This window comes from Callionymus lyra, chromosome 10, assembly GCF_982586985.1.
Source record: "Callionymus lyra chromosome 10, fCalLyr1.hap1.1, whole genome shotgun sequence".
NCBI classification, from domain to species: domain Eukaryota; kingdom Metazoa; phylum Chordata; class Actinopteri; order Syngnathiformes; family Callionymidae; genus Callionymus; species Callionymus lyra.
In genome coordinates, this window is record NC_141827.1 from 21,505,821 (window position 1) to 21,518,786 (window position 12,966).

General features: G+C 40.1%; 1 protein-coding gene across 2 annotated transcripts in view; it reads right to left on the reverse strand.

The window, feature by feature from the left end:
- The window catches only part of slc12a5a (solute carrier family 12 member 5a), a 102,517-nt gene that overhangs the window by 25,237 nt on the left and 64,314 nt on the right, over window positions 1-12,966 (reverse strand). For both annotated transcript variants that reach the window (XM_087801689.1, XM_087801688.1), the window contains exon 4: window positions 5,806-5,952. In XM_087801689.1, coding sequence (XP_087657815.1) covers window positions 5,806-5,952 — 147 coding nt within the window. The remainder of the gene's footprint in view (window positions 1-5,805; window positions 5,953-12,966) is intronic.

Genomic DNA, 12,966 nt, shown 5'->3' on the forward strand with positions numbered 1-12,966 from the left:
CAACAAATGCAAAAAAAAGTATTATTATGCCGTAAAATAAATGGTGTAATATTAAATTTGATGTAAAATATATTATATAAAAGCACTATTAAAATTGTAAAACAAATACCCATAAAAAAGGACATGTAAAAGGGAGAAAAGAAAAAATATCTTCAACAAATAATTTTAATAATTGTCAGATGGGAAACATTTCTAAATGGTCAGTTTTAACGCATTAATTTGACCTCATGCGAGCCAAATAGACGAAGTCTGCAGTAAACACAAGTTCGTTTAAGAGTCAAAATCTCAAATATTGATGCATAACAGGGTAGAAAATGATCTCAAACCATCAAAGAAACGACCGCATGATGTCTTTGACACCTCATTCCAGCCGTTGTGGTAAGAATCTGATTCTTGAAACAGGAACAACATCCATTAAAACTTCTGACCTTTCCAAACTTGTTGGGAACAGAGTGGTCGTTTTCCAGGGCGAGCGATTCTGTCACTTTGATTTGACTTCAGCGCCGCCGATGACACGCGGCGAGATGAGATTATTTTTGTGAGGTGAATCCCATTCGGTCACTCTACCTTCACCAAATATAGTGCCCTACTTTGGAATGTGACCCTCAGGGTGGCGCTGGAGAGGGAGCATTAATACGAACCATCAGTCAGCTGTCAAGAAAATCACAAAGTTTGTGCTGAAGGTGAAAATGTGATTTTTACTCCAGCGTGACCTGCTCAACAGCCCATTTAAAACTCATTTGCTTTAAAAAAAAAAACACAAACCCTTCTGCGATAACATTATGACCGCTGGACTAGGTCATCTGTTAAGTAAGTAAGTAAGTAAGTAAGTAATATTTATTTATATAGCGCTTTTCGAGACCAGGGTCACAAAGCGCTTAAACAATCAAAACAATACTCAAAAAAGGATATACTTTAAAGATCAAGATAATACTAGTGTGTGTTATTTTCCGTCAACAACTGCATCATGTGACGAGAACCTCACTTTCCTTTTATTTTAAATAGGTTTTCTTATTTTGTTTACCTTGAAACAGGAGAAAAATAATAACAACATATGAGGAAAATGGATATAAATACAGAATTTAGGTGAATGGCACAAAAATGAACATAGAATGAGTTTTAAAATTGAACACTGAAATGTTCTCTGAGAAACAGAACATTTCCACGTTATGAATTTTTCGCATATATCTGTGTCTTTATTTTCTAATTTGATAGAAAACCAGAGGCCTTTATTTGTAGACATAAACAAATGGAGGATTTAATATATAAAACATTGTTAAATAAATAACGAAACGGACATAGATATATATATATGTATATACATATATATATATATATATATATATATATATATATATATATGAACAGAATTGAACACATATTAGTTAAGAAAAGAGTTGTCATTTGGAACAAAAATCTGAATAATGGTAATAAGTATTTAGTTTTATATACATCACTTAATATAGTATAATATAGTATATATATATGACTAAAGACAACATATCTCAGATAGACTGTTTAAAATCAAATGATGAATTCATTATTTTAAGGGTTTCAATAGTCTGGCTTTCCATTGGTTTGAATGGATTATTAATAATGATGGTGAGGGAGGTGAAGAACAGATCGCAGACAAGGTGGGGTCAGTGTTGAATGACGTCTTAAGATAAAGAAAAAAGATAAAAGGAGGATAAATGACTAGATGGAGGGAGCCGCATTTCAACAAAACATTATGACCACTGTCCAACAGACCCCTTATCAAACACACTGGAGTCTTCTGACTCCTTCAAGAAACATCTTAAGACGTTTTTATTTGTCAGGCTTTTCTTTGATTTTCTGGAACTCCTGTTGTGTTATCAGTTTTATCTTGATCTTTAAAATATATACTTTATTGAATATTATTTTGATTGTTTAAGCGCTTTGTGACCCTGGTCTGGAAAAGCGCTATACAAATAAAAATTACTTACTTACTTACTTACTATCAACTTAAAACATGAGAACTAAAGTAACTTTTAAACCAATGGATGTAGAAAATAGGGCAGATCATCGGGAGAGTTAAAAAGTCTTCTTGCTGCTTCAATAAGACTCTGGTTTGACCTCTGGTCAACCTTGAAGTGCGGAGGAAATTGGATTTGACAGCATTGGAGGTTTGACGCAGCCCAGGGAGCGAGCTTCATTACCATGCTTCATTAAACAAATAGTTTTGCCGACTTCATCAATTCCTGGACAGAGTGTGAGACGTTGTTGACTCGGTGATGTGTCACCAGAGGAGGCGTCAGGTGAAGGAGAAACTTTCGGTGGGAAGAGAGGGTCACACGAGGACGTGGGTTGGACAGAGGACGGGGTGAGGACGAGGAGATCGGAGCTCGACTCGATTTTGAAGAAAGGCTTAGAGGCCAAAGTTACGTCACCCGATAAGATTGAAACGCATTTATGGAGTGAAAAAAAAAACCGCTGCCAAACGTCTCCGTCTCCCACCTCTCTCTCGGCTGATGTACCGACCGATCAAACAGTTACTTGTGTGCATAATTTCATAGCTAATGGTGTAACTTGTCAAATCTTAAACACGTGGCAGCACATTCTTCACAAAATAATGAGTCTGGGAGTGAATGAGGGGACGGCGTCTCATTAACCGTCTGTCAAATGGTTCCGTGATGGACAAATAACGGTGTGAGCGCGCGACACTGACGGATGTGTTCGCCGGTGATGGAGCGTCTGCTGGAAAAGTGCTCCGTCAGTGATCTCCCGTCACGCTCTCAAGTGAGTACAACAACGGGGTCACGCCGGTAACGATCACCCCACCCCCCGCCCCCCTGAAATCCCACTCCCGTGTAAGTCCCTGTAAGGTGTGGGTCTCCGCGTGCCGACACGCGTGTACACACTCCAGTGGCGTGTGTCGCTGCAGGGCTCGGTGGTAATGTGTTACGTAAGGGGAACAGGAGAGGGGATGTGGGGGTTTCACGCTTTGGCTTATCAGCCCCGGGCTCTGCTGAGATCTCAGAGTGACTAATGCGAAGGATGTTTGTGCTGGCATGTGTGTGTGTGTGTGTGTGTGTGTGTGTGTGTGTGTGTGTGTGTGTGTATGTGTGTGTGTGTGTGTGTGTGTGTGTGTGTGTGTGTGTGTGTGTGTGTGTGTGTGTGTGTGTGTGTGTGTGTGACAGTGACATACACACACGTGCATGAATAAGTGTATCTGTAAGCAGAGGCACCACCGCTAATCTGTGTGTTTGCATGACTTTCTGTCACCCCCTGACTTAACTCGGTGGGTCTTGAAGTGAGGGGCTTCTTGCTCATCCTGGGGGGCACAGAGTTGTGTCTGTGTGTGTGTGTGTGTGTGTGTGTGTGTGTGTGTGTGTGTGTGTGTGTGTGTGTGTGTGTGTGTGTGTGTGTGTGTGTGTGTGTGTGTGTGTGTGTGTGTGTGTGTGTTCATGTAAGGCTCTGCAGGGTGAAGCATAAAGGTTTTGTTTCCCAAATATAGTTAAATCATTTTAAAGCCAGAAAATACACCAATGACACATGAATAAGCCAGGTACTGGAAAAACTTATTTTAATGAATGTTTTTAAGATTATTTTTAGGCATTCAAGTCATAATAGTATCAGCAGAGGCCTGGGTTTATTTTATTTGAGTTTGGCTGAATTGATTAAATATTTGCTAAGAGTTATTTTTGTTAGCTTCCCCCCCCCAAAAGAAATCACGTTCTCACTCCCTAAAACTAACTTAATAAACACTCAAACTTATGATGCAAACCGACTCTTTCTTCATCTCACTCCTAGTCGGTGACCTCATCGCTGCCTGTGTTTAATGGATTCTCATTCATGTTTATTTAATCGTTATTGTACTTAGAAGCCTGTGTAACTCTAGAAATATGTTCAGGTGAATCTGGTCTGTATTGGACGACTGCAGAAAGTCCTCTCTGCTCTCAGTTGATCAACAAAGATCTATCCTAGCATGATCTATTAAGGCATAAGCGGTCATAGCAGTAGTGCTAAGTCGGTAGTAGACGTAGTTATTATTGGTAGTAGGTGGACTGTAGTGGCCATAGCTGTGTTCTTTAAGTGGGGAAGCTCTAGAGGAATTCATATCAGATGTAGCAATGGCAGAAGTAGTAGCTGCTAAAAGGGCAACAGTATCTGAGCTAAGAGTAGAAGAGCTCGTACAAAATAGAAGGAGCTGGAGGAAAAGTTGTACTTGTGGTTCTGGAAACACAAAAAACAGTAGCAGAGTAAGTAGTGAGGTAATGGTAGTATTTATGCGGCCCTCGTGATGTCAAAGTATGATCATGTATAATTGGTTCTAATGCATTAACAAATGTATTCATTTAGGTTTCAACATAAAACTTATTTACATTTTGTGTGTAATTTTTCGAGCATATATTAATCCCTCAAAACATTTTTTATAAGTTAGTTGAAGAAGTGTTTGGAAAAAACTCATATACAGGTATATACAAAATAAAATTGCAGCTTATTTAGCTTAGTAAAAGTCACGGCCTAATTACGATTGTCCTTTCTTTTTTTTAGGGATTTTTTTCATCTTTCTTTTTGCTTGACGGCCCCTAACGACATTCACAGAATTTAATGTGGCTCTTGAAGAATTATAAATGCGACCCCTGAGCTAAATAAATGAATACATAAGTAGGTATAACAGCAGCGGAATTTGTGACAAGCACAGTAACCTTAATAGTAGGGATAGTAGTATTTATTAAGTGCAGGAGTAGAGGTGATGCCAGAAGTTGTAGTAGAAAAAGTGACAGCATAAATATTACTAGATTGTATTGAGAGTACAGGGATATGCAGCAGTAGTTAAAATAGTCAGAGTAAAAGTTATTATAATAATCTTTAAGAAGTTTATTTTAATTTCTACATTTTACAGAAAAGCAAGAGGACAAAAAAAGGTAAACAAAATGATTTAACATAATAACAAAAAATAAAAAAGCTATTTATCTGTAAAACATTTCCACATGATAAGTTGACAGATTTACCTCATGAGGGCCACATAAATAAGGTCAAAGGCCTGGATTTTGGCCCCTGGGCTGCACTGCAGAGATCTGTTTTTCAGTATTTCATGAACTAAAGCTAAGGCAGTAAAAATGGTCTGATGGTATTATAAGCTTCATCATGCTGTATGTCTTCCTAATGTCTTCAGCCCTACAGCCCTAGGAATTGTGTAATAACAAGGCTACATTCGGAGGAGATATTCCGCCTGATGTCCTCGGAGAACGCGGCTTCAAAGCCTTCTCTATATCTGTGACATAAAAACATGATTTGGATGCATATCGCTGTGTGTCTGTGTGCGCGCTGGCTCGTTTGTTGCGGCCGGGATTTGAGGGGGTTGATCTATAAATACACCGGGTGCTGGAGGAGAATCTAGGCTGCACCGACACACCAACCCAACTTGCTCTTAAACAGAGAGAAAGACACTGATGTAAAAAACCTGACAGTATAATGACAGAATAAGACTGTTCCCCTGTAATATCCTCTTGTTGGGCTCAGTGCTGAGTATGTCCGCTGTCAATCTCACGCATCAAACAAGTCAAACATTATCAGATCGTAGTGGCCACTCGGCTCGCCGCCCGAGGCACCGCTGATCCGGTGGGACGCCGTCGACTGCAATTCTGTGTTAAGGCAACGGCGGCGTGTCAGTCGAAAAAGTCTCTCTGGTGTACGATGACGGCCTCGCTGACAATAACATGTTCACCAGAATTCGCGTTGAGTGATACGATTTCCATCGCATCTTTTTCCGTGTTCTCGTGTCACTGGGATTTATTTATGAGTCGTACCCAGGTCTGGTCCCGAAACAATGACACTCACCGTGCTGCAGCACATGAAGACGATGAAGAAGGTCCCGATGACTCCGCCGACACCCACCAACCAGGTCATCCTGAGGAAGAGGATGACGCCGAAGATGTTCTGGATACACGGCAGGTAGACCCCCATCAGAGTGCCCAGCTGTGGAGCCTGGACCGAGACAGAGACAGAGAGTTTTTAGACAGACACCCATTACCTTTTTTTTTTTTTTTGGCTACTGATATATTCAGTGTTATATTGAGCTAATATTTTGGATGAATGTGAACTGAACGTTTTTCCTGAAGAACATGTCCGTGAAGGTCTTTAATCTGGTGTCCCTAAACGTCTCACTGTCGCCATTTATCTTTGCCCAGTAGGATTGGATGTCTGGACTCTTTAGTTATTTCATTTTTATATGTCTACTTTAATTTAAGAGCCACTTATGTTATCACATTTTACTTATCTTATTTTATTTACATTCATTATTTTCTTCACTGTATTCATCAAAAAACATGAGACCATGACAAAACATATGACAATTAAATTTGATGTATATCTATGTATATTTTTAACATGAATTATTAAAACATAATAATTACTGGCTTGTAGTAACTAACATAAAAAGAGCAGTGACCTAGTTTATTCTTGTAGCGGTGAACTTTTGAAATGTTTGAATTATGAATGATACACTGAACTAGTTCATTTAAAATTGGTGAACTGAACTTGAACTAGTTCACATAGAAAGTGAACTTTCTCAACCCTGGATATATTGATGGTAATAAACAGTTTCAATTGGTCAATTCTCCACAGCGATCGTAAACGCAGATCTGCAGCACGATACCAGGACACGCGGGGTGACCTTGTACACAGCGGAATAATAATAATACTCATTTGCTGAGCAAGGACAACTTGACGAATGAAGGGCAATTACGTTGATAGGCTGCCGTGACCCATTTTACCAAGTCGGACCTTTGCTGTCACTCTATTATCACTGATAACACCAATGATCCTGTCGCTTTGTTTGGCTGCGGTGCTGATAAACAGAGGAAGCGAAGCCTGGTTTACTGGTCATTATCTCACTAGCAAGAGGGAGAAGAGCATCAACCTGCAACGGATCACTTCCGTCCAATGAGGTTAATGGACCTAACACAGAGTCAATTCTATCTTCAGTATAGACCCGGACCAAATAGAATATGTGCAGCTTGTGTTGAATTCTAATCCCTTCATGTGTCCAAGAGCTCAAACAAATTTAGGTAGTAATAGAAAGAAATTACTGTGGAAATGGATTTTCTCATCTGGGTGTGTAGAGAGAAGCTTCTGCTGATTCATTGGAAGACACATCTGTGTAAACCAGAACTGGTTATGACGAGATGAAGCTTTATCTAAAGTCTTGCAAAAGTATTTCGACACTGAACTGTCTTGCTCTCATCTTGGTCTTTAGAAGTCTTTGCTTTGGGTCTCAACCTTTTATAGAGATACATTCCTTTTTCTTCATAGAAAGCTATTACTTTGCCTTAACAATGGCAGACTTTAATGTTGTCTCGGTCCCCATAACAACTTTGTTTTATTCTTGAACTTGTCTTTTATTGGTTTCAGATCTCAAATCGATAACGCATTGTCTTGGAATCGGAATGCCTTAAAGATTCCGAGCGATCCACCTGAGATGTCTGTAAACTGTGAAGTGTGATGCAACTGCGAAAGTCAAACAGTAACTGATAAAACAATGGAATGAAGGGGATTAATATAGCAGAAGCTAAAGGATTTTTCGGAAGAAAAGAGACTGACTGGATTAATCAGACCAATCATCCAGGAAGCGACCGAGATGAAAGGAATGAAAATTGTGTCGTGATGCAAGCGTTCTGATGTGTTTGAAGAGACGCACTTTCCGGTATTAATTATGCAGAGAGCAGTCGGTGAAGGCATCAGAGCGAGTCCACACAGGTTTGCAAAATTGAATTATTGTCTAATTCACTGCAGACAAACAACAGTCGCGGCTCACACTGAAATACAATTAGCAACATTATCACTCTGCAAAACCTGTTGACGAACAGCGGCAGGTCGTGGCAAGTGGTGACTTTAATCAGATACATGCTCAAAAGCAGGTGTCAAATTTGAATCCTCTAAGAAAGTGCTTCGCCAAGTCTCTACGGAAACTCTTACCTCAGATTTGAGGACAAGTAACACAACCTAGATAATATAATATCAATCATTGGCTCATGATTCCACAACTTTAGTAAGTGATACTGATTGGGAAAATTAAGGGATCACACTTTCACGCAACAGGCCCAGAATGGGCCAAGTCCAATTTGTATCCCACTATGCCTTTTCACACCTCTTCCTGGGACACTGTTTGGACTGTGTACTATTTCATTCTCCCCGTAGTATGGGCGGAATGGTTGTTAAAATCCTGAAAGGTCAATAAAGAACATGTTCGGTTTGTTGCAGACATTTATTAGCTGTTTGTGAAGGAATTCACTTTATAAACATTCTTCTTTTGTGATTATTCAAATATTTATCAAATAATCAAGTCTTCTATGGCTGCTCCAGCCAAGCTGATTTCTTTTCAATTAAAGAGCACTTAAGTGAATTTTGACTTCTATTTTTTAATAGAGGAAGCGTTGTGGATCAAAACCAGTAAATCTGAAGCCATTGTTCTCAAAATAAGATAATTAAAGTTTAGCCAACCAAGGTAGTGATCTCTTGCTGGTGGATACTTGGCATCTTTCTTGAATCACTTGGAGTCATTAAGGATAAGTAGTTTATATTTTCATTTAGCTTATGCCTTTTTTAGTCTAGTTTTAGTCAAAAAAATATCTGAACGATAATTATCTTTTACATTAATATTTTCATCTAGTTCTGTTCAATGAAAACTGACATTATTGTCTAGTTTTATTCAATGGAAATTAAATTTTATTAACATACTAGTTATGAATTTATTCATCCCATTACAGTATATTTTGGAAACTTATTCATCAAGGGTTTGCATTATTTATTAAAAAAATTGTCACTGAATCAACTTTACTTGGCTTCTTTTCATATGTTATAAGATAAATATCTGGACCATAGCCTTGACACTATAGTTGTAGGCATATCATATGCAGGTATTTTCATTTTCAAAAGAACATTTAATGTGTTTAAAAAAAAAAATCCCCCTACAAGGAAACAAACCATAAAGCCCAGAGTTATTGCTACCCTGACAAACATCAACAATTGAATTCCTTATTTTTTTCATATTAGCCACGACTCCACACTATCTCCTGGGTGGAGGTTTCAGCTTCAATATTCGCCTCCAACTTTTTCATTATATGATCCTCCGCTCGACAGCAACTCTGTAATTAAAAGGAGTGAGTTTCCACCGGTCGGCCCTTCGGGGACGCGGTGCGTAATATAAACTGTCGGTCAGGTGTAAGAGTCAGAGTTCTCCTGCCATCAGCACTCTCCTCTCAGGTCCGAAGTGCTGCAGCTGCACAAAGCGGCATCAGAGGTAATCACAGGCGAACTGGAAAATACCTGGTAATAAACATAAATGTGACCATACATGTGTGGTGAGGAATCAAGAGACAAAACAAAGATTTATGTCCAAAATACAGAATGAATGTAATCCATGGCTTACCGTTTGTCCTCAAACAGATTTGAGTAATGCGTTTGGCCTTGAATGTAAGCTTTCTATACCAGTCTGCTGCTGAAGTCATGCATTATAATCCAAATTAAGCAAAACAAGGGTTGAAAACTGGGGTCTAATTTCATCTAAGGCAAAATGTGGTTTTATCGAGTTTTACACAACAGGTGTGTGTATGGATTTGGCTTTATTTGGACTTTGAATTATTTATGACGACGCAAAGTTTGCCTTTAAAATTTAGGGTATCGTGATTAAGTGTTGGCTAGTTCTGGCTAGCAGATATAGCTGGGAAGACACTATGTTTTTATTGATATGTATTTGAACCTTTGAGTTAAGACTCCTTGTTTGTCTTCTCATATCCCATCTCGTAGTTTCTTTTCACGCTTTATCTTAACTTAGCTACTCACACAACTGTTCCAGATGCTAACTCGCTCCTAAAAAGGATACAATATACCTAAAAGAGAAACGTTATTTAGTTTTGCTGCAAAGTACTTGCTCTACTGTCGGGTCTTTCAGTCGGTGGATGTCTCGTGGGACAAACCTAGAAACTCTTATAAGGGGCACTTTGCTATTTTTCCTCTATAGCGGTTTGATTTGTTTATTCGACGATGGAAGTCCAGTCCTAACATCGGCTGACGAACACACAGCATCTATGAAGCCGGAGTGCATGTGTTTAACGGGGACGGAGCCAACGGTGCGATGATTCCCCCGGAGATTCAAACACTGAGAGCAAAGGGAGCCCTGATGGAGGCACAGCCACAGGTAGCTCAGCACGGCCCCACTGAACTAGGAAGGAACAGATGCCCACTGAGCCCCCCGGGAAGTGTACTCAACCCCTCTACCGAATGCATGGCTCAGGTGTTGTTGATGCACAACAGGATGATTCGATACATTTGTTTACTTCAGACTCACTGCATCCTGATGCACTGCCACTTAGCACTCGCTCCCTCACCAGGCCAGACCTTCTACCCAACACTTAAGACCCAGACTCCGACAGCAGTGGTTTTGTGTACACGGTTCATTACACCCAACCCTGTCTGGCATTTAAGCTATGGAGTAAGCTTCACCAGCCTGAACTCAAAAAAACAACAATTTTTCTTGTTGACAATTTAGGAGTTGCTAGCATTCTGATGTCTACTTGATTACTCCTACTAGCAAAACCGGAAGGTCGCCCCCCGTACTAGTATGTTACGCTGTCAAGTACAGGGGTCACCAACATTTTTACGATGATCTACTGAAAGAGCACTGTTTGGGCTACCATCAGTTTCGTAGACACTATACCAGAAACATCTTGATATATATAATGATGGATGATAAATGACATTCCACTAATACACTGACACATTATTGACTCTTTAAAACGTCTATTTAAAGGGCAACTCCTTTAGTGTCTGTGACCCCTAGTCTAGTTTATCCAAAACTAGATAAGGCGCTGAAAAAATGTATCATAAATTTACCTGTGTGGTCTTGGAAATAATAATATTTAGTCCTGTAGCCATTTTTACATTGTATTTGGTGAGCCTTTGATCGGCTGCTTGAAACGTAAGCTCCTGCAATAATTGCCAAAAACAGTCGTTTTAACGACTACTTGTCCGGATATTATGCTCATATCACTTAAGATATGTATCAAGCATCTCGGATCTATGATCGTGATGCTCTTTTCAACATCAGAGAGTCGATGGAGGACTTCACTCGCGACCGTTACCAACGTCCGGTGAACCCACGTGACCGCTGTTCGCTTCAAAAGATCCCGCTCTGCGCGCCTGTCAGTGACGCAGCGTCGTCAGTGACGTCATCGGTGCTGAATGTGGGACTTCTTAATGTTCGCTCCATTACTAATAAATCCTTTATTCTTAATGATCTTTTCACAAGAGTTAATTTGGATTTATTAAGTCTTTCTGAGACTTGGCAGAGAGAGGAAGAGTTTATTCATCTGAACGAACTCTGTCCAGTAGGGAGCGCTGTCCTGGGGAAGCCTCGCCTCTCTGGTCGTGGAGGAGGTCTTGCTACTGTTTTTAGGGAGAGTTGTTCTTGCAAAGTGATTCAGACACAGGAATTCACTTCTTTTGAGTCTCAGATGATCTTGGTTGGTTCTACAAGACCTTTCTATTGTGTGTCAATCTACCGTCCGCCTGGTCCTGCGGCGATGTTCTTGAAAGACTTTAGTGACTTCTTATCTTCCATTATTCAGATGGAATCTGTTCTTATTCTTGGAGACTTTAATCTTCATGTTGATGACGTCACATCTTGTTCTGCTAAAGAACTTTTAACTTTAACTGAAGCCTTTAATTTTGAGCAACATGTTTCTGAACCCACTCATCAAAAAGGCCACATTTTAGACTTAGTTTTTACTCTTGGCCTGAACATTTCTAATGTATCTGTACATGATGTCCATCTGAGTGATCATTCTCTTGTCTTGTTCAACCTGGACTTCATCCCTGAACCTAAGCCTTTGAAAGTTAGGTCTCAGAGGCGTGTCATCTCAGCCGATACTGCAGACAGTTTTTCTGCTATGTTTGACCGTCTTTCCTTTGATGACTGTCCAGATGTGGACAGTTTGATTCACTGTTTTACTGATCATTGTGTTGAAATACTGGATCAAGTGGCACCTGTTAAATCGAACTTGAAAATTCAGAAAAAACGGTGCCCTTGGACAAATGAAGATCTCCTGAGTCTGAAGAGACTTTGTCGAAAGACTGAGCGTCTCTGGAAGTCTACTAAACTTGAGGTGCACAGACTTCACCTCAGGGATCTGTTGACTTCTTACAATGAGATGGTAGAAACTGCTAGATCTGATTACATCAGAAAACTGGTAGCAGCAAATAGGAAAAACCCCAAAGTTTTGTTTGACACGATTAATTCTCTCGTGTCTCCTGCTCCTCAAATCACGCCGGTCTTCTGTGAAGCTGACAGCAATGCTTTGTTGAGATTTTTCATTGACAAAATTAAATTGATCAAAGAGAAAATCTCTCCCCCTTTGTTGGGAACCCCTACTGTCTCTGAGCCCATCTCCTCCTCTTGGTCATCCTTCACTGCTGTATCTTTGGGTGATATTTCAGCACTAGTGAACAAGATGAAACCCTCCTCTTGCTCAGATGACGTCCTTCCTTGTAGGCTTTTTATCAAAGTATTTGATGTAATTGGCCCCTGGGTTACCAATATGGTGAACCTCTCCCTTTCCACAGGGGTTTTTCCCAATGCATTTAAACATGCCATTGTGGAGCCTCTGCTCAAAAAACCAGGCTTAGACCCAACTGACCTCAGTAATTTCAGGCCTATTTCTAAGCTCCCTTTCTTGTCCAAGATCTTGGAGAAGGTGGTGTCCGAGCAGCTGTCTTTGTTCTTGGATCAGAGCGACATCCATGAGAAGTTTCAGTCTGGCTTCCGTAAACATCACTCTACGGAGACAGCTTTACTGAAAGTGTCCAGTGACATCATGATGTCAGCTGACTCTGGTAAATTCACTGTTCTGGTTCTCTTGGATCTGTCGTCAGCCTTTGACACAGTTGATCACCAGATCCTGCTGAGAAGACTAAGGGATGAAGTGGGACTGTCTGGGTCTGTGT